The 27,537-nt window shown below is 38.7% G+C and overlaps 2 protein-coding genes across 3 annotated transcripts in view; both read left to right on the top strand.

Annotated features, from left to right (window-relative positions):
- abcg1 (ATP-binding cassette, sub-family G (WHITE), member 1) overlaps positions 1-2,978 on the top strand; it is a 56,075-nt gene extending 53,097 nt beyond the window's left edge. For both annotated transcript variants that reach the window (XM_081371169.1, XM_081371170.1), the window contains one exon: positions 189-2,978. In XM_081371169.1, the coding sequence (XP_081227295.1) occupies positions 189-417 (229 nt within the window). In that variant the 3' untranslated portion in view covers positions 418-2,978. The remainder of the gene's footprint in view (positions 1-188) is intronic.
- Positions 518-27,537, top strand: LOC308693222 (interferon-induced GTP-binding protein Mx-like; the record flags this gene model as incomplete). Its single annotated transcript, XM_081370014.1, has 14 exons — positions 518-564; positions 9,534-9,590; positions 10,335-10,504; positions 15,361-15,495; positions 15,745-15,899; positions 16,336-16,474; positions 16,585-16,783; positions 16,862-16,940; positions 17,221-17,343; positions 17,447-17,579; positions 17,669-17,827; positions 21,480-21,556; positions 21,647-21,910; positions 27,313-27,537. 14 exons carry the CDS (start codon positions 518-520, stop codon positions 27,535-27,537), a joined length of 1,962 nt encoding a protein of 653 aa, XP_081226140.1.

The following is a 27,537-nucleotide window of genomic DNA, read 5'->3' on the forward strand; positions in this document are numbered from 1 at the left end:
CTATATAGGCACAATGTTGCAGACTTAGTGTAGTGGTCAAAATACAAAATATTTGACAACAGAATGCTGCATTTGACCAATCAGAAACAAGTATTCCATAGAGCTGTATAATAAAACAAAATTGTATACCAAAAACATTGGATATCTTAAGTGGTCCTTTTCTAAATCAGTTGTCCTCTGACTTTCAGATATGGTTTTGAAGGAGTCATTCTGTCCATATACGGGCTTGACCGTGAGGACCTGCACTGCGACAAAGACGAGACATGCCACTTCCAGAAGTCAGAAGCCATTTTGAAGGAGCTGGATGTTGAGGATGCAAAACTCTACTTGGACTTTATCGTGCTGGGCATCTTCTTTGTGTCGTTTCGTCTCATCGCCTACTTTATCCTCCGATACAAGATCAGTGCTGAGAGATAGACTCGTGTAAGACGTGACGGAGAGAGTACAATCGAGACTTTCTTGTAGGCTGAAAAAGCCGAAACAGAGAGGGTTTGTTCCCTCAAAAAGAACCATCGGCATGTTTGCCTACACTGGACAGAAACCTGGGCTGAACCTGAAGTCACAGTATGTACTGTAAATGTCCAGCTTTTGCGTGCTTTTATAAGAAAACAAAGCGCTTAGAACGCAACCGTTTTTGGGAGTCAACCAAACATCTGCCAGATAGACAAAGAAACATGGCCGCACTGAAGAAAAGTCACAGGAGCAGACATTCAGTAGCTGACTGAAAAAGTAATGGGCTAATGTGTGTGATCATACTGGAAAGCTGGAATCTTTTCTCTTGCCCTTGTGAAAAAAGAAGTGTGCTTAATTGTATTTCTTCAAATCTTAAAAGTACATTTATTTAAAAAAAACTGTATTTGCAGATAATATAATATTGATGAAATAAAAGCCACTTAAGTGTAGTTAATAAGAGCACACTTTCATGACTGCTGCAAAACTTAAGTACGTTTAAAAGGGGCACTTTGTAATAATTTCATATTAAAGTGTACATTGTAAACCATGGTTTAATCATATTTTGTCGTGCTTTACAGAACTACACTTGATTTCATAGGCCATTAAGTCACATGTAAAGCACTTGATTGTAATTTTAACTGTAGTGTGTTATTTGATATTACATTTTAAGTTAATATATTTTAAATGCACTAAATTGCAATTTATTCATTACAAATGTGTGATAATGACAAATATATTTATTAATACAGCATACAAGTTTCAAAGGAAATGCCCTAAAAGTATGTTTTTGTCTTAAGTTCAGATCACGTTTAAGCTAATAAATAATTTTAATTGAATTGCAATTAATATGCAATTAAGTGTCCGTAAACATTCAGTTTCGACTTCTCCTTTCAAAAGAATGTTGAACTGCACTTTTTTTTTTTTCACAAGGGTGCCCTTTTTTCTTTTTCTTTTTTCCTGTGCAATGATTGGATATAATAGACAATCATTTATTTCTGGTCTACCTGGCATTCCTTCTACTCTTGTTCTGTTGGTAATGGCTGCCTATTGCTCTTATAGAAGAATGATAACTTAGAAGCTTGTGTAGGTTGTAACTGGGTTACAATCCTATCAGAGGAGAAACAAATAAAACAGAAGAGAACTAAAGGCTCAAGATGACTGGATCTCATTAGAATGAAAAAGGGAAAAATGCATCAAATCCTAATAGCATGTAAATTCTGTGCCACTGTTGTCATTAAACAGAACTGCAAAAGTAATGACTGTTTTCTAGAAGATTTCTTGAACACTCCTTCTTCTATCTTTGGTCAGACAAATGGATAGTCCCACCCCCATCACAAATGTTGTAAAAGCAACTGTCATAAAAGTATACAGCCTTAGGTAATGTGATGTTTTTATTCATGCTGACATTTCTGGGTGTTTAAAAAAAAATAAAAATCTGGGAAAGGAATTTATTTTAACATTGAACAAATTACATACATCACCTTTAAGGGTCCATACAACATGTTCAATATATCTTTATGACTCTAGTAATTAAGTGCAGTACATCTGATAAACCATCATCATATGCAAATATGAATTTTGGCATCTTTTGCAAAATGCTTGGCTTCTCTTTGTGCACTGCATTATATTTTTATATTTTTGCAAAGTAAATTGTTGGACTTCTTCACTAAGTTATCAACCCTAAAGTTGGCAATTCCCCTAAAATGCTTCTCTTACTTTCAGAAATGTATTTTATGAAAGGTTTACAAGTTCACGTTTACTGTTCTAAATGCCTTTGATTTTCCTGAATTATAGGTTCGAAGGTCATGTAAGTAAACAGAGGATCTCACACACTTCCATGTGCCGTTCATCATCCAAACAAGTTTTATTCACATTAAAGGGTCATTGTCATTGATTAATGTTACATTCTTTGTTGACATCTATTCACAGATTCCATGCTTTCTGGTTACAGGACAATCAAAAAATGGTGTAATTGCTAAGTTAATGCAAAAGTGAAAATGTGACAAAAATGAAGAATGCTATTTATTATCTGGGTTCTTTGTATTAAATGTCCATTTTGCAGATGTTTAGTGACCTCCGAGCTGTATGTCCCCATTCAGATCATCTTTCACTAAACATTGCAGGCACAATGTGAATGCTGAGCTTAACTCAAGTGTTATTACCATTATAACACACCAAACCTGTGTGGAAGTTGATGCAAAAATATGAACCATCTTTGATTGCTGTATTACCTCTATTCTTTTGGAAGAGTATGTCTACTTAGAATGTAGTGCATATTTATGTTTTTGTATATCTTAATTGTATATTATGTTTCTTATTTAGCTTCCTTCTTTGAATCTTGCACTTACAGTATGAACCGTAGAATCAAAATGATAGGGATTGTTATATATAAACATTCAAAGGCTCTATTTTAAAAGTTATTTAATTTTCCATATCTGAAATGGTCTACTAGTTACAATATGTTTCTGTTGCACAAATCTAATGTAATAATGGTTACATATTAGATAAGCTAATAAAGATTTATTGTTTTCAAACTGCTTGTTTTGTTTTTGTTTTTTTTAATCTGAGTGTCTTATTTTTGATGGGTTAAAAACGTGACATACTATTTATAAAAGATAAGATTAATATGATTTAAAACAATAAAAATTGTGTCAAAGTGTAGGGACAATTTAGCTGCAACGTTCAGTATAATATTAATAAAAAAAAAATAATAATTCTGGATACATGCACAAGCATGTGGGAAAAGTGTCAGAATAGATGGTATGGAGATGTTATCCAATAAGAAACGATTCCAAACCCTGTGTCATAAATATATTAAGTTTCATTGTGTTTTGGACCCAGGGTCCATCCATCCATTTCCCACTGCTTACAGCCTAAAGCACTGATAATCTCCAGCATCCCTGTTTGACCCTCTGTTTTTTCCTCCTGAGCTTCATTCTCACTGTACTATATGAGCCATAAAAGCCTGATGTATCAAATATGATACTCAACGCATATGAAAACTGTCTAAAGGTTCATTATACTGTTCCTTTAAAAATAAATTGTGTTACTGTATTTCATATATCAGGCTTTATAGGGTTAATTACAGAATCATAAGACATTTATAATATAATGATATCACATGATGATATACATGGTGATATAAAAAATAAAAAATAAAGTGAAACCAAACTGAAAAATGACTTTACTGGTTTATTGACAGTATGACAGTATGACTTTAATAGTCATACTAATAAACTAGGGCAGTCTGTAAAAGTGTGTTTTATCATATTTCATGACATTTAGGACAATATAATTTGTTAAAATGCAACTAAGAAAGTCAGTTTCCACAACAGCCTGACAGTAGTCTATGCCACTGAACTATAGTCCGTAAAACTGATGATGTCCGAAGCTGAGGCAGATGTTATCCAATTAACAGACATTGCATTTATTAGTTCATCAGTTCATGTATTCCCTGGGAACCAAATTTATGACTTAAATTAGTAAATTAGCTCAAAAGGGAAATAACACATTATGATCTATATATATATATGTGTGTGTGTGTGTGTGTGTGTGTGTGTGTGTGTGTGTTATAGTTAATATGTAGATCAGCTTCCAGAATCAGTTTTAGCAGAATTAATTTTAAATTGACTGATCTGTTCGTCCACCAAAGTACGACCTTCTATCAACTCTTTAAGGAAGGTTATTCTTCTGGCCAAGATTATTCTATATAGCACTAAACAGTACAAAACGCATGTAGCAATACCAAACGTAAAAGTGACTTGATCTGTGAGCAGCAACAGAGACAATCAAGCGTGGATATAATGAATTTGAATAAATGATACAACGGATACATAAAACTAAACAAACAAATCATATAAAAAATTACAAAAAGTAAAGAAAGAAGAGAGAGAAGATCAAAGAATGGCAAAACTTACAAACAGTTAACCTTTGAGAGCCAGCAAAGAATGAAATCACCTTAAAAGGGACAGATAAGCTTTAAACGCCACTAAATATCAAAAGAAATAATATACTTGTGTAACAGGGGTGTCTCTGCGATGTGTTGTGTATAACTCACAATGGACACCAATTTGCACTTTAGGATAGATTTGTATTCTGTTGGCAACCAATCTAAATGATTACTTCCTTTTACATACATGTAAACTACATAATAAACAGTTATAAAACAACACATTTGAAACATATGTTCTGTACCTGTTGGCAAAACAGTGGTGATCAGACCCGGGCCTCACACTCGTGCATGTTCTATAATGGAGGTGAACATTAAACTTATTACCATACATATTACAGTGGCACAAACACAAATCATACCATATAATTCTAATCACTCGTATGTCAATAGTGATCCATAAAATGGTTTGAGGTAAGCAGGGCGGGGCCAAGAGCCTTGAGAGAACAGCGCGAGGCCGGCGGCGATTGATAATGAGCATCACCTGTGCGCTGTACCGGTCTCGTATCTCACGGAGGAGCTTCAGAAGCATAAAAGGAGGAGCGATGACAGTGAAGGACGAGAGAGGACCAGGTCGTGAGGGGCTGCCGCTTTTACTTTCATTTTGTGTTTAGTGGTGCCAAAATCTGTGAAGTGATCAGTGGCATTTTCTTGCGGAGGCCAAGGGAAGCCAGGCTTCCCCGCTTTTTCAGAATATAATCGTCATTTAATAAACACTTTTGTTTTCACAGTTTACGTAATCCTTCTGTCATCCCCTCATCGTCTCTCTACATTCATTACTGAGCGTTTTATGATGTGTAAAACAGCGCCCCTATAAAAGTGACATGGTGAATGAGCGTTGAAAACATGGTACTGCACCCTGTGTCTGTGAGGAGGCCAGGCTGAGTTGGCATCCCTTGATAGAAAAAAAAAAGAATGATTAACCAATCAGGTGACGCTATTGTCACGACACTGCTCCCCTGTGATTGGTCAGGACAGTGTCAAGGGAAGCCATGAACTTGTTGGCATCAAGCCAATCACATCACGTTATCATCAATGAATGAAATAGCGGAAGATTTGTTGATTTGTGTTGACATCTTGTTTAGCTAGTTAGCTAAAATTATTAATTGTAATTATGGAGGGTGGAGATTTGGAGTATTTGATAAAAAAATCTTTTACTAAACTGCCTCTACAGCAGCAGTGTGTGAGAGAGAGCGAGAGAGAGAGAGAGCGCGTCTGGTCTGAACTGCCCATTTAGCGATGTGTTATTTTTTTAATGTGATTATAGTTCTTACTGTTTCTTGCGTGCTTTGATTAAGCAGCATGTGAGTGCACTTTATTGTTCATTGTTGTGATTGTTTGTGAATAACCGCTATTGTCCTTACATGAGCGTCACACCGATTTAAGGGTGTATTAAATGAAAAAGGTTATCTTCTTGTTGCTTACCGTTGGCGTTTCCTATCTGCGAATGTTTTAATAAAAACACCATGTTTTTTAGAGGACTGTGTGTGTGTGTGTGTGTGTGTGTGTGTGTGTGTGTGTGTGTGTGTGTGTGTGTGTGTGTGTGTGTGTGAGAGAGAGAGAGAGAGAGAGAGAGAGAGAGAGAGAGAGAGAGAGAGAGAGAGAGAGCGTCCGTGCTCAAAGTGTTGGATTGTAACAAGCGTAAGTCCCGGTAAGATGATGCTGGGCGCTCTAATAGTTCATCCAAATAGCAACATATAAATGGTAACGTATGATTTTCTGCCCCTACCCCTTAAAACACACAGCTTAGAGGTTGTGTCTTATTGGCTTCCTCAGAAATTTTCCCCACGCCACGCCACTGGAAGTGATAGATCGCGTGGAGCTTCGGAAGCATAAAAGGAGTAAAGAGCCGAACACGCTCAGTGCAAACTCTAGATTGTTATCCCTCAGGAGAAAATTAAGCAAGATCAAAGCTTCTTAGGCTACCTCAAATGCAACATGAGTGCACCCAGCTCCCTCAAGAGTCCAATACTCCAACAGACTCTTGTCTTACACATGCATAAACAAGCGGTCCTGAAGACAAAAAAGCTGATGATGTGTGACTCCATTAGATAATGATTATTGGCTTTTGTTTACACGTGCCTCAGACACCGGTCACGCTGATGACAATACCCATAGAGTCAATACCAGACACAGCGTCGAAGTTCCACTTTTTGAAAGGGAACTCTGACAAAGTTGAAAACGTTCATAAAGAGATCGTAAAATAAATCCATGTAAATCGAGTGGTTAAATCCAGTCTTCTGAAGAGACATGACCGCTTTATATGATGAACAGATTTAACAGATCTCTTTATGAAGTTTTAGGGCGTTTTCCCACTGGGTTCGTTTGCTGCGGTCCGAACCCGAGTGCGCTAGTTCCCGGCGCCCCCCGCAGAGTTGGTCTGGTTTCACACTCAATTAGTTGTATCGAACCCAGGTGCGTTTGCAGTGATCTTACGTCATTGCAAATGCAAACGCACACGGAACGCACACGTGTGTGAGGAAACAATGATATCGACAGTGATACGCATGCGCGGGATACTATACTTCCTGAACAAGCGCGCACCCGAGTCCGTGTTGCTTGCACATTAACGCGAACCGCACCACGGTTCGGGAGCAACCGAGCTCAGACCACCTCCTTGGTCGGTGCTCTAGTGCGCACCCGGGTCCGATGACAGCGTTCACATTAGCGATTTTTCATGCGAACCGTGCCCCGGTCCGCACTAAACTGCCAGTGTGAAAGCGCCCTTAAACTGTCCAAGTTTTGGGTGAACTTACTTTCAATGGAGGGACAGAAATCTCTCAAATTCCTTTAAAGATATCTTCATTTGTGTTCCGAAGATGAACGAAAGTCTAAACGACATGAGGATGAATCAATTATATGAGAGAATTTTAATTAAATAATTAATAATTAAATAAATAAAAAAAAGTTAATAATTGGTCACCATCTAGCTGTCCTCAGGATGTTATGCCACCTCTTTTCCATAGACAAATCATTGACACAGTCGGTCCTGACCTGTTAATGGTTATTAACAAATGCTTGTCTACTGGCTCCTTCCCTAACAGTCTTAAATATGCTGTGGTGACACCATATCTTATAATTTATAAAACCTTTCGTCCTATTTCAAATCTACCTTTTATCTTTAAAGATCCTCAAGAAAGTTATACTGACTCAGTTACAAGTTTTTTTGGCTGTAAATTCTCTTCATGAAATGTTTTAATTTGGTTTTAAAGATTTACACAGTACTGAAGCCGCCCTTTTAAGAGTCTCAAGTGAAATCTTTCCAGAAACCAATTCTGGGAAATCCATGGCTTTGGTTTTATTAGATCTGAGTGCTGCTTTTGATTTGGTCGATCATGAATTCCTGTTGACAAGTCTGTGGGCCTTCATGGCACAGCCTCACTGTAGTTTTGTTCTTATCTGAGTAATAGGTGGTTCAGCGTTCGTATTGGTCATCATTACTCCTCTAGTATACCTCTTAATTGTAGAGTCCCACATGGATCAATTCTTTGGCCGGTATTTTTTACCCTGTACATGAAACCTTTGGCTTCCATTTTTAGAATATCCCTTCATCTATGCTAATGATACTCAGATCTATTTCCCATTCAAACATAATGATAAAAATGGTTTACAACCACTATGTAGTTGATGACTGTGACTGTGATTCTCTTGCCCCATGTGAAACTCAAAGTGCTATCTGGGCGCTCTGTTTGATCACAGCCTAAAATTTGATAAACAGATCAATAAATTTGATAATTGAATACTAAAACAAAAATTATTGTACTGTTGTAAAATCATGCTTTTTTTTCCATCTTCGCCAATTCTGTAAAGTGAAACTTTTTTTATCCCAGAATAACTTCCAAACTGTGATTCATTATGAAATATCTCGTCTAAATTAATGTATTTCACTTCATCATGGTGTCTCACATCTCTCTCCCATCTATAGCTAGTGCAAAATACAGCTGCTAGACTCCTCACCGGGACTCGCATTTTAAAATTCTATATGATTTTAAAATTCTACTATTATGTTTATAAAGCCCTCTATAATTTGGCCCCTCAGTACCTGACTAATCTGCTCCGTCCATACACTCCTTCTAGAGCTCTGAGATCCAGTGATCTCTGTTTACTCATCATGCTTATATCCAGACTTTTAAAAAAAAGAGCCGAATGTCTTTTGCGATCACATCCGAAACTTTGGAACAGTCTACCTCTCCATATCAGATTATCTCCCTCTATTTCCACCTTTAAGTCTACCTTAAATACATATCAATTCTCTCTGGCTTTCTTGAACATAGGTTTGATTATTTGTTTACTCTTGTTGTGTGCTCTTTAATTTTGGAAGTTTTATTTTTCTAGTTTCTTAGTTTTATTCAGTTTGGTCGGCCTGGGTTGTTTTTAAATGTGCTTTATAAATAAATATTGTATTGTAAAAGTTATTAGGCAAAAGAGTATTTTTGTCATTAGAGTAAGTTCCTACAGTTGCCAGAAGACTCATTGTCAGAGAAGCACACTACACAGAGGTATGGCATGAACCAGAGTCTGGAATGTTTATTAACGCACAGCAGAACAGCAGAGTAATGATGGATCAATAACAGAGAGAACAAGGATAGAAATGGAATGCATTCCACAAGCACAGCAGTAGATGAGCACCAAACACGATGGAAAACCAAGGCAATCGAGGATAACACCACACACAGTATCACAGCTGTAACGTGAAAATTACTAAAAGGAAGCAAGACAAGTAAAAATTGACTTGATAATATTAATTGAGAGAAATGACTTGAGAAAACTAAGAATGTATAATATGAATCAGTTCTGACTGCATCAGTCTCCAGTGCTTCCAGACATGATGGGTAATTCAACCTGAGTCTTCTCATAATCAGTTGCTCACAAACAATAAACTTTACTTTTATTGGTGTACATTCTGTTAATTAATGTTGAAAATTGTGTGAAAGATGGCTTATATAAACCTATGGGATTCTGAACTTTTGAACAACACTGAACACGGCCATAAGGTAGACAACATTTTCTTTTGAACTTTCACTTGAATAGTACTGCACATAGTAAAGTACTACCTTTTATTTTAAATGTGTCTTTTTGTTAATGCTAAATATGTTGCTAACAAAACACATCTCTGTTAATTCATTTGCAGACAAATGATGGATGATCAGGACACATTTACAGATTACAAATCTCAAAGAGACGAGAGGTATGCTTCAGATGTTTGACAGTTTGATTACTAAAAATGTATGTTGTTAATATATTTTATTGTTCTACCCTATTGCCAGACCTAGACTTTCAATCTTTATTGAAATATATATATATAAATGAATGTATGCATGATCAACATTATGGTAATCTAAACAATGAGTAAAATAAAAAATAAACTATTTAAATATTCAGTGTGTAAAAAAGTCAGAGACCAGTGAATGCAGGAGAGGAAGGGTACCACAACACAACAGGGCAGATTGTGAAACACAAACAGCTGTGTGCAAATGTACATAGAAAAGACAGAAACAAACACAAATAAGGAAGAAAACAGAAGGAAAATCAAACCCAAGTCCTGACAATAGCATCAATAGTACAGTGTCAGTGAAGAAAAAAGCTTTAGATGCAATAAGAAACAATAATTATAAATATATTCTGATATGAAAATAAAAATATTTTGATATGAAAATGTTATTGTGTAATTGTTATGCAAATTAAGCATGAGAGTATAATGTTATTGTGTGTAGCTCTGAAATTAGCCTTAGAAAGTCAAAAGTCTCAATATTTTTACTAATACATTTAAAATGTAATTTTCATCACTCTTTTTCATAACATGTTGGTTCGAAAAAATAAATGTCTCTTGTGATGTCTGTCCACTAACTATATAACACTTTTCTTTCTCTCTCCCAATGTTTTTATTATAAAGCTCATTTTCGGACTCACAAACTCATGGAGCATTCCACAGTAATTTCATTGAGTCTGTTCAGCCTTTGATTGAGTTGATTGACTCTCTGAGGATGATCGCTCTTGATAAGGATATAGATCTGCCGTCCATTGCAGTGGTGGGAGATCAGAGTTCTGGAAAGAGTTCTGTTTTGGAAGCTCTCTCCGGGGTGGCTTTACCTCGAGGAAGTGGTAAGACTCCGAAATTACTTTTATTTATTTTTTTCATGTATATTTTCCCACTTGGTCCACTATTGAGATCACTTGTATGTTGATGGCAAACAGATTTATATTCATTGAAAACCCGTTCTATGTGGATGTTTCCTACCATTGTATATCTGAGAAAAAATTTATGGATGTCTAACAATTGTCTTTACTGAAATAGTTCTAAGACTAAAGTCATGGCACTCACCATCAGCTTCATAATGTTGGCCTTGTCTGTTGATTGCTATGTCTTGGAGTTTAAAATTAACTGAAAAATCTCTGAGTTATTTTTGATGAGGCGACTGGTATATATTGTGATGTTCCGTGCTGTAGTCATGACCGAAATCTTTGGACATACCATTTGAATTCGTCCGGCATTTCAATCACCGGTTTTGACAATATCGTTGTGTGTTTAAACCAAGCGGCAACCTCCCTGTCTCTCTCTTGAAACCAACACGGAAGTGGTCATTCGTCATCATTAGCCGTTTGTCTGCTGTCTGTTAGCCATCACGTTACCTCAGTTCATTGTCTGACTGTAAAAATAAATAAATTCCGGAGTGACGCGCTGCCAAGATGGCGACGGTTGGCCACGCCCACTTTAGGCTTCAAAAACAGTCTTCAGAAACCTACGGGTGACGTCACGGACACTATGTCCATATTTTTTTACAGTCTATGGTTGTAACTAGGGATGGCTGACGCGAAACTGACGTTCCGAAGCTTTTCGAGATCCCGAAGCGCAGATGTTTCGAAACACTGATCCGAAGCGTGATTCAAAACACCTATGTCACGTGACTACCGCTAAATGAAGCTTCGGAGTGTTTCACAAGTGTTTTGACAGGTGGCATGGTCCGCCGAATCAGTGTTTGATTGACAGGGTCGGGAACAGACCACACAATCGCACATCTGTATAAAAGTGAAGTCAACTCATCTTGACCTTGTGGGTTTTTGTGAGAGGAGTTTGATTTTGAGATAGCGGATTTTTGGTGATATAGTGACATTTATAGTGCGATTTGTTTAGTTATATTTAAATTTACACATTGACTGATAGGCTAGAGACAGACAGAGTATACATATAGTGACACATTAATAGATGCATAGATAGAAATATACATAGACAGATAGATTAATAGATAGATACATATATAGATACATAGATAAAGAGATAGATAAAGAAAAATGGAGGCTCCACAGAAAAGATGTCGTACATCTGTGGTGTGGGAGCATTTCCATTTGGAAACCCCAAATAAAGTGAGATGAATGTATTGTGATCAGCAGCTAGCCTACTGCAACAATACATCATCCATGATGCGCCATTTGAGGAGCACTCATCCTGCCATTTTGCAGGGTGCAGAGGATGGTAACATTCCCCCTGTTCCTAGGCCTGCTACTGACACTGCTGGGCCATCTAAGCAAGGTATGCATTGTTTGAAATATAATTATTTGTATGTCCTTGCTAAAAATATCTTTGCATGCCAGTGTGGCAGAGTGGGGGAGGTTGGCGGTATCGCCGAGGTCGGCGGTACCCCTGAGGTCGGCGGTATCGCCGGCGATACCAGCTCGCTTTTTTTTATCAGTGTAAAAGAAACTCATAAATACTCTGTTGACTTTGATTTTCCATAGGAGTTTCATACATCAATCGATTCTGTTAAATGTGTATTATTTTTGTGTATACTCACAATAAAAACAAAGTGTTGTGCTTTTTGCCAAATAAAGAAAAATAAACACGAAGAGAGTTCTGCCTTCTCTCTGTCAGTGTAGTCCATTCTGAAACGCGTCCGAAAATGAACAATAACTCAGCAAATACTCAGTCAAACAGACATACAGACACACAGGCATGAAGCTTGAATTCTCTTCTTTTAAATGAAGTAATTTATATAAAAAACAAATATTCTCATCTTGTGAAATCTGTATTAAAAGAGAGCGATTCCAGTCAAGTTTATTCAGATCATTACTTGTTTACACCATCTCGCAGCGCTGTGAGGAATAATAATAATGGAAAATGTCCCTCAGAAGTGCGGGCATTTCGAGGAGCAAGGATCAGACTGAGCTGAGGAATACAGTAGTAAGTTTTTTAGCGCAATTTTCCACCGGACAAAATTGCGCTTGTTAACTCATGATTTCTGTTCTGTGTGTCTTTGCGCACCAATCTTGCACTTCTATCTACTCCTCAACCAGACCACCTAGAGACTTCGGGTTTTCGGCATAATGTTAAGGAAGGTCTAATCTCGGGAACGCGCAAAAAAAAATCCAGGAAAAGATTTACTATCTCTTAAGCCTGTTTTATACTTCTGTGTCGAACTGCCGCCGTAGCTACGTCGTAGGCTGTGTGTAGCGCGCATACCCTATGGCGTACCCTGACGTGCACCTCTCCAAAAATCTAACAACGCGTCAATTCTACGCGGACACAAGCGCGGTGATTGGTCTGCCAGAACCCCTCCCTCGGGGTTTCACATGCTCCCTAGGTGCGCGTCAACGCAGACAACGACACAGAAGTATAAATTAAAACCAACACGTTGCCTACGGCGTATAGGCTCCGGCATAGGTCCGATGCAGAAGTATAATAAGGCCTTTAGTGTTGAGATCCCATGAGGTGAGAAAATTGCGCTAAAACACTGAGTTGGTATTACTTGTTTTTTCCTTCTCACGTGAATCGGGTTTCTGTTTACCCCAAATGGAGGTGGGCCAAATACCCCCCTTCAGACGTCCCAGAGAGAACCCACAGAACCCACTTAAAATTACAGATTCCATAAAAATAGACAAAACACAGCAAATTTACAAGAGAGACAAAAACAGCAGCGTAGTTTGGGTCCGTGTATCCTGCTGATTACAGATGCGCTTAGACGGCTCCGAGCTGGAAGCACGTTGTTACCCAGCCGGAATCTGACACAGCTATGGGGAATGAGTCTATGAGGAAATTATTCCCATTCTCCACCAGGGGGGGTAATGGAGGAAAATACCCCATCTGCTACACCAGCAACAAGTGTCCCTTGTGAGAGGACTTTTTTCAAAGGCTGGAGAAGTTATCTGTAAAAAAAGAAGTAGGCAGTCCTTCCACAGCAGAGAAATTAATATTTTTGAATAAAAATCTATAAAAAAGTGAGACATTGTGGCTTGATTTCTTTTAATAATATATATTTTTCATGACCAAAATAACATTATGCACAGTGAGGAGCCTACAGGTTTCAAGCTTCACATATTAGAAAAATACAATAATAAAAAAAAGTAATGGCTCGTTGTCAAGGTTGTTTCAGATCAACACCTGCAAGTGACCACTAGGTGTCACCGTTGAGACGGGTGTCGGATTGTTTCGAAGCCTCGACACAATATGGAATGGAATGAATGGAATGAGGCATTTATATAGCGCTTTCATATGTACTACTGTACACCCAAAGCGCTTTACAATCATATCAGGGGTCTCTCCTCAACCACCACCAGTGTGCAGCATCCACTTGGATGATGCGACGGCAGCCACAGAACAACGGCGCCAGTGCGCTCACCACACACCAGCTATAGTTGGAGAGAGGAGAGAGAGTGATAGAGCCAATTCAATGTAAGGGGATTATTAGGAGGCCATGATTGGTAAGGGCCAATGTGTCGAATGTGGCCAGGACACCGGGGTTACACCCCTACTCTTTACGAGAAATGCCATGGGATTTTTAATGACCACAGAGAGTCAGGACCTCGGTTTTACGTCTCATCCGAAGGACGGTGCTATTTGACAGTATAGTGTCCCCGTCACTACACTGGGGCGTTAGGACCCACACAGACCACAGGGTGAGCACCCCCTGCTGGCCTCACTAACACCTCTTCCAGCAGCAACCTGGTTTTTCTCAGGAGGTCTCCCATCCAGGTACTAACCAGGCTCAGCCCTGCTTAGCTTCAGTGGGCAACCAGTCTTGGGCTACAGGGTGATATGGCTGCTGGCCATGTCACCCTTAACCAATGTACCAATATGGTACATTTGCTTCAACGGTTTAATTTTTTCACGAAGCCTCGATCTGCCCACCACTAGTTGTAGCAAGAGTGATGTAAAAGACCATCTGAAATCCAATTTGAGCTGCCAGAGTGTCCTGACTGATACTCATCTGTAAAAATATGATTGGAATCACTTTTCAAACCACCTCCAAATGCAGCTTCTATTGAGTAATCTAGAATCGTAACAGGCAAAGGGTCAGGCACAGGAAGGCAGTCCAAAAAAAAAAAAAAGGCAGGGGACACAGGCAAAAATCAAAGAACCAAAACACATAAAACCAGGGAGAATGCTCAGAGATGCTAGGCAATACTTCACAATGAATGACTGAGATACAGGCTTATATAGGCTGTGGTACTGAGCTAATGAGAGACAGCTGTAAACAATAATGGTTGATTAGTCCGGGTAGTGGGTTATGGGTAATGTAGTCTGAGATGGTGTGGCAATAGTCCGTGTAGTGGGTTATGGGTAATGTAGTCTGAGATGGTGTGGCAATAGTCCAGGTAGTGGGTTATGGGTAATGTAGTCTGAGATGGTGTGGCAATAGTCAGGTTTGGAGTGCCCTCTGGTGGCTATCAAGGGCACTTAAGCTGATGATCGTGACACTGTTGTTCAAATCTTCACATTAATGGTACATCCGAGAAACATCTATTCTTGCAGCACGATGCAATGAGTGTACTCAATATCATATAAGTAGAAGAAGGAGGAGATGATCTTGATGCAATGTGACGAAATAAATTAGATTTGAAAACTAGGGACCAACATTCCTTGAGATCCTTGAGAAACATTGTGCTTATATATATATATATATATATATATATATATATATATATATATATATATATATATATATATATATATTTTTTTTTTTAAGGTATTGTCACTCGCTGTCCTCTTGAGTTGAAATTACGGAAGTTAAAAAAAGGACCGTGGTCAGGGACCATTTCCTACCGTGGTCACAACGAAACCTTTCATGACCCATTAATGGTGGATAACCTTGTCAGAGAAGGTCAGTATGAACAGAAACCCTTACAGATCATAACCAGCATCAGTTGTAATGATGCCCTGATGAATGTCATCTTCGAAAAAGCACTAGCTTATATTGCATCTGTGTTTAACACAATTGAGCAAAACTCAGAATGTTTGCTTCTTCAATTCAAATTCAGAAAGACAATTGGAATTTGACTTGAAATATACCACTTGAAAATCACAAATTAGTCTTGTTTGAATCTGCTGCAAACTTATGTATATTTGACAGCTCAAAACAAGCTTGCTGGAAATACAGTTGGAATATGTGATGAACTCATCTCTTTGGAAATTTCATCTCCTGATGTGTGTGACCTCACTCTGATCGATCTACCTGGTATAACCCGTGTACCTGTACATGGTCAACCTGATGATATTGGCGATCAGGTGAGTGAATAGAGTGTTAAAACAAAAATCCAAATGGCTGTTTGAAAGTATGTCAATATTATGAACATTTGTGTAAACAGGCATTTAAGCTGTCAACCTGCACCTGCAAAAAATATACAATCCCATTCAGTTTCAAATCAGTGGATTTAATCAACACTTGTTTTTGATGCACCAAGTAGTCTATTTGTAGCTGACAGATGTCAATGTGAACTCAAGAAGAGAGAGAGAAAAATACTTTCTTAATACATTTTCACCATTCATAATACACATTAATGCATCTCTACATGTTCATTATTATTCATTTATTTCTTATTAACTTATTTATTTGCAATGGTGTATTCTATATCGCATAAGTATAATGGGTGCTGTGGTGTGTCATGGTGGCTTAAAGATTCTCATATTTTTAACCAAAGGACATTTTATCTTTTATTTTTAGATCAAAAACTTGATACTGAAATATACTGCCAAAAGTGAAACCATCATTTTAGTTGTTGTGCCCTGCAATGTTGACATAGCGACAACAGAAGCACTGAGAATGGCACAAGATGTAGACCCAAATGGATACAGAACTCTTGGTTTGCCAACTTTTCGTATTTCTGCAATATTTTTCTTCAGGCCAAACTGTAGCATTATGATTCATGCTTTTCCTAACTTTTATCTCTTTTTTGTTGAATGCATGGATTAGCAATTCTCACAAAACCAGACCTTATTGACAGAGGAGCAGAGAGTGATGTTTTGAACATTGTCCAAGGCAAAGTTATTCCTCTCAGCAAGGGCTACATTATTGTGCGATGCCGTGGTCAGAGTGACATCAATGACAGAATCCCTCTTTCTAAAGCCATGGAAATGGAAAAAACTTTTTTTAGGAACCACCGATATTTCAGGTAATTCTAACTTTTATATAATAATAATAATAATAATAATAATAATAATAATAATAATTAACCTTTTTTTCTTGAAAGCTCTCTATTGAATGATGGTAAAGCATCTACTCGATGCTTGGCAGACAACCTAACCAAAGAACTGGTTGATCATATCAAGGCAAGCACTTTATTATTATGCTCCTAGCCTTCTTTCTTTCTTTCTTTCTTTCTTTCTTTCTTTCTTTCTTTCTTTCTTTCTTTCTTTCTTTCTTTCTTTCTTTCTTTCTTTCTTTCTTTCTTTCTTTAAATAATATACTGTACAATAATCTTCATCAGAACATAAAAACTGGTGATTTTTATTTTGTCACAAGTGGTCACAGTTTATTAATTTAATAGGATTAAATACTATTTTAAATTAGCCAGCTAATATATACAATTATATGTTTTTATGGACACAGAAGTCACTACCCTACTTAACTGAGCAGATTCAGACTAAACTACTCAGCGTTCAAAGGGAGCTTAAAAACTACGAGCAGGGTCCACCTGTTGAAGAAGAGCTGATGGGACCTTTTCTCAGTGATGTAAGAGCTCTGAGAATAAAGCACAATATATATCCAACTTAGCATCTTACCTACGCCTATATATCTATCACATAAATGATGATTTTTTTTTCTCTTCCTATAGATAATAATGGAGTTCAGCGATCAAATAAATGAACTGAGTAGAACAGGAAATTCAAAAGATAAAAACATTAATGCACTTCTACGTCCTGTGTTCAAGAAATGGGACATCTACCTAAGAGGCACTGAAGTATCATGTGAGTGAAGATGTTGAAAACATGTGACTTTTTAGGATTGTACCAAAATCCCTAAACTAGACCTTCCCTTTTTCTTATTACAAATGTAGTCACAGCAAGAGTGAATGAAATGATAGACAAGTATAATGAGATGCATCGTGGCAGAGAATTGCTTACGTTCAGTGAGTTCTGTGAGTTTGAATGTGTCATCAAAGACCATGTGGCAGCCCTTCAAGAGCCAGCTATGGAAACACTGAAGCATGTACGAGGTTAGTGTATATTTTATAAATATACAGTGTAGTCAGACAAATGTCACAATGTCGGTTTGTTTAGATTTCAGTTCTTGCCCATGTTTGGTTAATCAATCAATTGACCGTTCGCAAAAGCCACGCCCCCTAGTTATTGTTACTACGCCCGTCAAAAAATTGAGAAACAGACACATGGCTGGGTTGAGCTCCATACCGGTATAAGTGATTGTTTTGGAGTAATGCAGCAGACATATCCTCCAGGGCACGACAGAAAGGGTTGCAATATGCAGTGGAGGGACATGTTCAAAATGTTAAAATAAGAAAAGACAGGAATATTACAACAATCGAGGCCAGTGCTTGAAGTGGGGGAAAAAGGTGCCAGTAACTGTTACTCTCATGCATTGGCAAATCATGACATTTGAGATTAATACAGTGAAAAACAAAACTTGAAGATATTGCTGGTACAACAACAATTTATTGTTATTTATTATAAATGTATTTAAACAAATCGTGTGTGTGTGTGTGTGTGTGTGTGTGCTTGTGTTGTGTGCAAACGGAACTCCTCCAAGTCTGCAAGTCCAAAAATACATTTAGGCTATGGTGAGTTTACTACATTTTATTTTATTAAATGCATTTATGGTGAGATTATTATATTTTCATGTCAATCTGTGTTCGTTTTGACCAATAACCAAAGCTGTCACTTTAATTCAGCGCATGCAGCACAGCAAAAATAGACTCGGTGCAGAAACGATTGCAGCATCCGTGCAGTGTGAAAGCTTTACCTGTTAACATGGGTGCGAAAAAAACGCACTGTAAACGGACTACAGAGTATATGTGAAACGGGCGTGACTGACGCTTATATATTATACGCTGACATATGTATGCTTATTAATCTTCGAGGCATTTGTGAGTGAGGTCTCCCACACTGCTTAATCCATTGTCGGCATCTTTCCGCTTGGGTCTTGGGCTTTGGAAAGGCGAAAAAAACGACCCTTCCCTCCAACCTTTTGGGGTACCTAGTGTCAGGTTTGTAAGTGCCATAGGCGAATCGTTTCACCATGTGCTGAAATCGCAATATTTGACGGAGGTCCTTCTCCTTAGCTACAGTTGCTAAGCTAGGATTGGACGAGGACCGTTCGAGGGCGGGGTTTTGCGAACGGTCAATTAGTTCAGTTCTGTCTTTCTCCGCCCCCTGCCTGTTTGTTTCCATGGTTACTGTTTTGATTTGAGTTTCAGTTCAGGTGTGTCGGTAACACTTTAGAATACTGTATCTTACTTACTGCATAACTAATAAGGAATTATTGAGAAACTAATAGATAATTATTTATTAACACTTAAGTCACTACTGTTAACTACTAAGGAAGATGTGTTAACTAATTAGTATGTAATATAATTGTATGATTGTGTTAAGTTTCAGTTAGTTAATCAATAACTAATGAATTATGTCATAACTCTTGAAGAACTATTATTAATTATCTATTAATTAATGTGCAAGAAAAATAACTAAGAAGTACCTACTAATGAACAGTCATACACAGTGGTTACTACAATAAACCGTTTTATTTTAGCAGTGGAGTGGTGGATGAAGTACACAAATCAAGTACTTGAGTAAAAGTACAGGATATTACTCCAGTAAAATGATAAACTATTGGCCTATTAATTAAAAAAATTACCTTAAAAAAAGTACAAAGGTAATTACTTGAAAAGTAAAAAGCACTGATCAAAGTTTTTTATTTTATTTTCTAGCCAGTTTTAGTCATTCTTCAGCACTAATAAGAAAGATAAGTGCAGACATTTACTAGGCTATATATTGATCTGCAAATAAGCAAACTTTTTATTTAATTAGCAAAATGTATCATAATGTATGATAACTTATCTATTTTACAAAGGTTTAGATAATACCGTTAATAATGTGTTTTTTTTACAGTAAGTTTGATTTGAGTCAGAAGTATGTGGTAATTCTGTATTAATTACTAATGAGTTCCCTATATTCTCACTTTAGAATACTGTTCCAGGTTCCAAGTAATTCCTGAATAATTATCCAATAATTATTTGTTAATTACAATTCATTTCCTTATATGTTCACTTTAGAATACTGTTTCAGGTTATAAGTAGCCTAATTCCTGGACAATTATTTGATAATTATTTATTAATTACTAATGAGTTCCTTATATTCTCACTTTAGAATACTGTTCCAGGTTTCAAGTAATTCCTGAAGAATTATCTAATAATTATTTGTTAATTACCAATTCATTTCCTTATATGTTCACTTTAGAATACTGTTTCAGGTTATAAGTAGCCTAATTCCTGGATAATTATTTGATAATTATTTATTAATTACTAATGAGTTCCCTATATTCTCACTTTAGAATACTGTTCCAGGTTCCAAGTAATTCCTGAAGAATTATCTAATAATTATTTATGAATTACTAATAAGTTCCCTATATTTTCAGTTTCCCTTAGTCATTGCCTCAAACATGAATTTTACTCAATGGCATTCTATGCTGAGGAAAACAGACACACACAGTACTGTATATAAAATATAAAAACTAATCTGAGGTTAGTTTTGTATGACTGTTCATTAGTAGTTACTTCTTAGTTATTTTTCTTGAACCTTAATTAGTTGATAATTAGTAGTAGTTCTTCAAGAGTTATGACATAATTCATTATTTATTGATTAACTAACTGTTACTTAACACAATCATAAAAATATATTACATACTGATTAGTTGACACATCTCCCTTAGTAGTTAACAGTAGTGAAGAAGTAGTTAATGAATAATTACCTATTAGTTCTTCAATAATTACTTATTAGTTATGCAGTAAGTAAGATACAGTATTCTAAAGTGTTACCGGTGTGTCTTGTTAATTAGTTTTGTTAGTTCCTCTATTTCCTGTCTGTATTTATGGTGCCTTCACGTGCTATGGTAATTATGGTAAATACCAAAAGCCGACATGGAAAATGCACATGAACACCCCCTCATGTGGTATTTTCCACTGGGCAACTCGTAGAATATTTTGATGCACGAGTTGCCGAGATGAGATAACCTTTGACCTTTTCAAAATGGCGGAGAGCAATGCAAGAGTTGCGAATACTGTTAGCGGATAGTTTTTGTAGCCTATACAATGTTGTGTCATTAACGATTGTAATATAATGCGTTAACACTCAATTTTCAACTTCGCCGCAATTTCCTTGGTTCATATTTAATCATTTTATGTCATGTTTTATTTTTTATAATTATTAATTATGTTTTAATCATCAGAAAGCACCACATTTACGTTTTTTTTTTTGTAAAGATAAAAAAGATACTCTACTGACACAGACCTTGCGGGTACTACATTACGACAACAAAAGCACTTGAACACAACACACTGGTAAATACCAGTTCACAAGTGGAAAATATAATCTTTTCCATAGCACGTGAAGGCAGCATTAAGCCTTCTGTTTATTTCAGTTCTTTGTCAGTTCTATGTTGCATTAAGTTGGTTGTTCTGTTCATGTTCCTGTTGCAACCTATCTCTGCTGCAACCTCCGTGTAACATATTATTAGCAATAAACAATTTTTCAATGCACTTCAGAGTAACTCTGAAGTAGGTGCAATGTTCAACATTTTTATAGTAATTAACAATTTACAATTTTCCTTCTTGTCATAAACTAAAATTTCATTTTCAGAGATTGTTCAGGATGTGTTCAGAGAGATATGTTATTTATCTTTTGACCAGTACCCTGCACTGAGATACATTGTATCTGTAAGTACAATTTATTATTATTATTAGCAGCAGTAGTAGTAGCAGTAGTAGTAGTAAAGTAAATGCAATGTATTATGATGTACTCCTCAGAAAATGATTAATGACATTCAGTCAAAACAAGAGGCCAAAGTGGAGAAAAGAATCAAGGAGTTCATTGATATGGAGCAACTGGTCTTCACTCAGGACAAGGTTTTACAACAGAAACTTGATGACTCTGACATCCCTCAGAAGACTGGGATGGACTCTAGTGACGGAAACCTCTATGATGATGATGACACAATTTTCAATTCTAAAGGCTGTGCGTTTTTGGATTCAAGAAATCTAGTTCCAGACAAACTGGTTCTGTATTATGAGGTGGGTCGCAACACATACTATGAAATGTATTTATTTATTTATTGACAGTGACAGTAAACGTATCGTCATTAATAAAAGTGTAATATCCAAAGGGGCTTTAAAGTTGAAGTGTGTACTATCAACACCACTAGTTTCACCAAACAAAGTTGCAAAGAATCAACCCATCTGGCACTGGTCTACATCTACGAATGGCTTACCTTGTAGTAAATCCATGCTGGTGGACCAGGAATGCCACTTTTGGCTGTGCCTGGCTGACATGCATTGTAGTGGCTTCCTTTCCTTCTTTAGCCACTTACGTGAGGAAAAGTATCTTTGACACTACACCTGTTTTAGCGAGACTTGAACTTTATTGTAACAAAAAAGGTGACAACTTAAAGACAAAACTCCTTCCAAAACAAGCAGTGTGGTGTAATGTAGGTCAAAAAACTGTCTCCCTTCCCCCGTGCCCCTTGCCACATCACTTCCTGTTTAAGATGGCTACCTTCAGGAATTCTAAATTCCATTCTTTCCCTTTACCACAGGGGGGAGTACAGAAAAATAGGTACATACAGCCATGACATTGAGTAACATTATTAATAGCCTTATGGCTCCTGCATGCATGATGCCGACAAGACACGGTTCCTAAATTCCCCTGTATCCAATGCCGGCCTCTTCAGTGACGCGGTCGAGAGCTGCGCCCAGCAGTACTTGGCTGCCTAAAAGCAGACGGAGGCCATAAAATATGTTTCATCACCCGCTCATTACTGAAGTCACCCCCCAGCGACCGCCCCCGCTCCCATACAGCAGCAGCAGCCTTCACCTAAGCTGTGTTGTGCCCAGCCCATCCAGGCGCCTGCTAAGCCAAGCGGAAAGCGGCAAGCTCACGTAAAACCACACCACTCTCATCCTCCTCTGCTGCCAGCGGGCAGAAGTGGACGGCTCGAGGATGTCTCTAGACCTTCTCACACACCCTCTGCCCAACGGTGGAACCAGATAAGTGTCATGCCACGCAGGCGGAGGCGGAGGTGGCCCTTGTTCCCTGAGAGAACACGGTGTTCACATTCTCAACTATCTCGATGACAGGCTTATTCTAGCACAGACTCGGGATCAGTTGTGCGAACATAGGGACATGTTGCTCAGTCACCTCAGCCGGTTGGGTTTTCGGGTCCACTGAGAAAAGATCAAACTGGCCTCTGTGCAGAGGCTCTCTTTTCTCGGTATGGAGTTGGACTCTGTCTCACAGTCGGCACACCTCACAGAGGACCGTGTCCAGTCAGTGTTGAACTGCTTGAATTCGTTTGCCTCTCCAGAAACATCCCACTGCCAGTTGTTTTACTCTCTGACTGAGGGACAGACGGTTGAGATGCGCTGGCTCACAGCTGGCCCCAGGGCCAACGCAAGTATGTGTTTCCCCCAGTGAGCCTACTAGCAAAGACATTGTGCAAAGTCAGGGAGGACGAGGTTGGCCCACCCATATTGGCCCACTCTGACCTGGTTTCCAGGACTGATGCTCCTCGCAACAGTCCCTCCCTGGCGCATTCCTCTGAGGAAATACTACTTTCTCAGAGACGGGGCACCCTGTGGGATCCGTGTCCAGATCTTTGTAGACTACATGTGTGGTCCCTTGACACAGGACGTGGAGGCTCTAGGAGGTTGGAGGTACCTGAAGGTACCACAAGGGGTAGTGTAAAACATCACTTCAGCGCAAACACCGTCTACGAGACAGGTGTACGCCTTGAAGTGGAACCTGTTCGTCTGAAAGGTGAAACCCCCGAACTTGCTCAATCAGAGCCGTGCTTTCCTTCTTGCAGCAGGCGTTGGAGCGAAGGCAGTCTCCTTCCACCCTGAAAGTCTATGCTGCCTCTTTCTCAGCCCACTACGACTTGGTGGAGAGTAAGTCAGTTGGGAAGCATGATCTGGTCATCAGGTTCCTTAGGGGGGCGAGGAGATTAAAACCACCCCGCCCTCTTTCTTTACCCTCTTGGGATTTGTCTCTGGTGCTCTGAGCACTCCAGAATAGTGATCGACCGATATATCGGTCGGCTGATAAATCGGGCCGATATTTTATTCAGCGACCACCTGGCTGAGGTTTGGACGTGTGCTCATAAAAGAAGCGACGCGGTTGCGACACGCATGTGATGCAGCGCGCTCGTTTGTCCAGGCGCTTCTATGCCGTGGTGAGATGAAAACAAATACATTTTTTAGGGCCTGTTCACATATCGGGTCTTTTGCGCGCTCAAGTTCGTTATTTCAAATGTAGGAGTGCGGTATGCGCGCTCATAATGTATTTTCCAAGCGCGTCCGCGCCGCATCGAGATAAAAACATCTCAACTTTTCAGAATGCCGCATCCGTGGTGGAATAATACGACAGCATCGAAAACTCGGCCGAACAGCTGATCATAGCTGGACAGGGCAGGTTTTTATTTCTCATCTCCATAAATATATGTAGTCGTAAAGGGCAGGAAATAAATTAATCCTTCCTCCATGTCATCATGGAGAGCGCAGTTCATGGCTGCATAGCAAAGACAGACGTTTATTATGCTGCTTGCTTGTTGCTACTGTGTGCAATAGTGTAATTATTTTATTCATGCTTAAATATTTATTTTCAGAATTTACTTAAAGAATTTGAATTATGCTTAAATATTTATTTTCAGTAATTTTAGCACTGAACTTTTTTTACTTTTTTTTACTTTTTTTACTACCTCACGTTTTTAATATTTGTCAAATATTGTTTTTTTTAAGTTCAATAAATGTTCCTTTTTTAAATTGAGACTTGTAACGTTTGTTATCATCATTGTGTCATTTTTATGATTTAAATTGAGTGAGCAAAAGCAGTATCGGCTCCAAATATCGGCCCAAGAAAATCGGCAGCCCGAATCGGTCATCGGCTAAGGCTGATGAAAAAAAAATCGGTATCGGCATCGGCACTAAAAAATCCATATCGGTCGATCCCTACTCCAGAATGCCCCATTTGAGCCCTTGCAATCAGTAGACTTGAAAATCTTGTCTCTAAAGATGTTGCTCCTGGTTGCACTGGCCTCCATTAAGAGGGTAGGGGACCTGCAGGCTTTTTCGGTCAACGAATCATGCCTAGAGTTCGGGCCAGATGATTCACAGGTTACTCTGAGACCTCAACCCGGATTTGTGCCCAAGTTTCCCACCACTCCCTTCAGGGACCAGGTGGTGAACCTGCAAGCGCTGCCCATGGAGAAGGCAGACCCAGCCCTGGCTTCGCTGTGTCCCGGCCGCGCACTGCGACGGTACGCGTAGCTTCAGGACCTCAGACCAGCTCTTCGCCAGTTATGGAGACCAGCAGAAGGGAAAGGCTGTCTCCAAGCAGAGGACGGCCCACTGGTTGGGGGATACCATCGCCTTGGCTTATCAAGCACAAGATGTGCCTTACCCGCTCAGGTTGCGAGCTCACTCTACTAGGAGTATTGCATCCTCCTGGGTGCTGGCGTGTGACGCCTCCCTGACAGATATCTGTAGAGCTGCGGGCTGGGCGACACCCAACACGTTCATTAGATTATATAGCCTACGTGTAGAACCGGTATCCTCCTGTGTTCTTGCCTTAAACTGGTAGAAGACACTTAGTGGACCCGGCTTGTGTCGACTTGCTGCGTCAAGATATATGCTGTTGCTCCAGGGAGTTCCTATGGGTAAACCCTGTGAGTCCTCCATCACCCTTGGCTGCCGGACGGCACCAGGCGGAGCGTCCAGCACCAGGCCTATATTCCGCTGAATCCTTGAGAACCGGGTTTAGGCTGGGTGCCATATGTGTGACCCTGTGGGGATCCCATATGTGTAATCTCCAGGCTGCTCCTAAATGGAAGCTTGTGTCTTTCCCTTGGGGGTACCCATATTTGTGGGGATAGAGTCACCCCAGTAACTCCCATATGTAGTCAACCCTTCGGGGCTTGTCCATATGTCATCTACACATACAGTAACTCCTTCGGGGTAGAATGTTGTTCGGCAGTGTTCCTTTTCCAGTGGGAAGGGCACATTTTCCCAGTGTTATCCAATAGTCACTGAGCGGGTCATGTGGAACAGCAGTGATTTGATTTTCTGCGTAATCCAGATCCTTTCTTACAAGAAGGATTGGAGGCTTTCTTTGGGGTTTCATAACATTAGACCTACTTAAGTCTCTGCAGCTAGTGTACTTAAATTTTATTTATCTGCAAAATTATGTTGTATACTTACAGTTTTGCACAATATATGTTCTCAAAACTACATGCACCCTTAAAAAAAAAAAAAAAAAAAAAAAACATTTAGCAGTTCTTTAGCAGGGTCTGTGTAACCTGTTCTGAAATGGTTTTATTATAATATCGTTATCGCAAGAGGCTGCAATGTATATCACAATATGGATTTTAGGCCATATCGCCCATCCCTAATTGATAGCCTATAGTAGTTGATAATAACATAGGCCTACCTAATGTTGCCTACGGACGGTAACAGTACAGTAGTAACTTTTTACAGTCTATGAGTAGAACAGCTTTCTCAAGCAGTTTGTGATGCATTTTGGAAACAGGAGATGAGCCCCTGGTCTAATGCGCCACCTGGCTTGAGAAACCCGTTCTCAAAGACTTACTTTTATAGTCATTATTTGGGTAGCACACATATTCTGAATGTCTTCGGCAGAATTCAAATGAGCCATTTTAATCTAGATTAATCTAGATTAATTTCAAAATTAATCTAGATTAATCTAGATTAAAAAAATTAATCTATGCCCACCTCTAATATAAATCCTTGGGGGTTAGCTGATCTTTCTTCCTTCCTCAAAAAGAAGGAGAAATGAGAACAAAACACTTTCACCCTGAAGTTTTTTCAGTGTGGACAATTAGACGAGTTGCTAAGCATTTAGTGAGCATGCTGATTGATCAAGAACTTAATGCACTTAAGTGTGCAAGGACAATATGCGTCCTCGTTCGTAATGAAACAGGTACACAGAGCCACACCCTTCTGAAATGGTATTGTACTCACCCTGAGAAAATGAGAATAATCCACTCAATGAACACGATATATATTCTAATATATAAACCAAGTATGGGCAGATAAATCTTATTGAAGAAGAGAAATCTGAGTATTGATGACGCAGGTGGTTGCTTATGAGGCACCAGTGATGCAATGCTTCAGTGAGTCTTCAACCAATTGCCGTAAATATTTTTACTGAAAAGGTCTTAAAGGAAACAAAAAGAGTCTTCAAAAGAAATCTCTGTAAAAACCCTATTTTGGTTGTTTTACCAGGCACTTTTATTTTTATGATCAGTTAATAACAATTTTAAATTGAGTCTGTATGTGCAACCAAACCACACAATGCAGGTGCATTGGCACAAGAGATTCACCAGATATATCACTGTAAATGGAAGCCAACCCCAAAAGGTCGATTAAATACCTTTATTTTTCCATGTCCTGCCTCCATATAGATTGTCTATCAACGCCTTACAGACTATGTGCCCATGCTGATAATTCTCTTCATGCTGAAGGATGCAGCTAAGACATTGCGGCATCAGATGCTAGAATTGAGGAACGGGGCAGATGTGGTCAAACTGCTGAATGAAGACTCAGAGCGAGGACGCAGGAGAGCTGATCTAAAGCAGCGACTGGAACGCCTCACGCAAGCTCAAGAACTGATAAGCAACAGACTCTGA

Source organism: Scardinius erythrophthalmus, assembly GCF_964197995.2.
Source record: "Scardinius erythrophthalmus genome assembly, chromosome: 7".
In the NCBI taxonomy this organism is placed as follows: Eukaryota; Metazoa; Chordata; class Actinopteri; order Cypriniformes; family Leuciscidae; genus Scardinius; species Scardinius erythrophthalmus.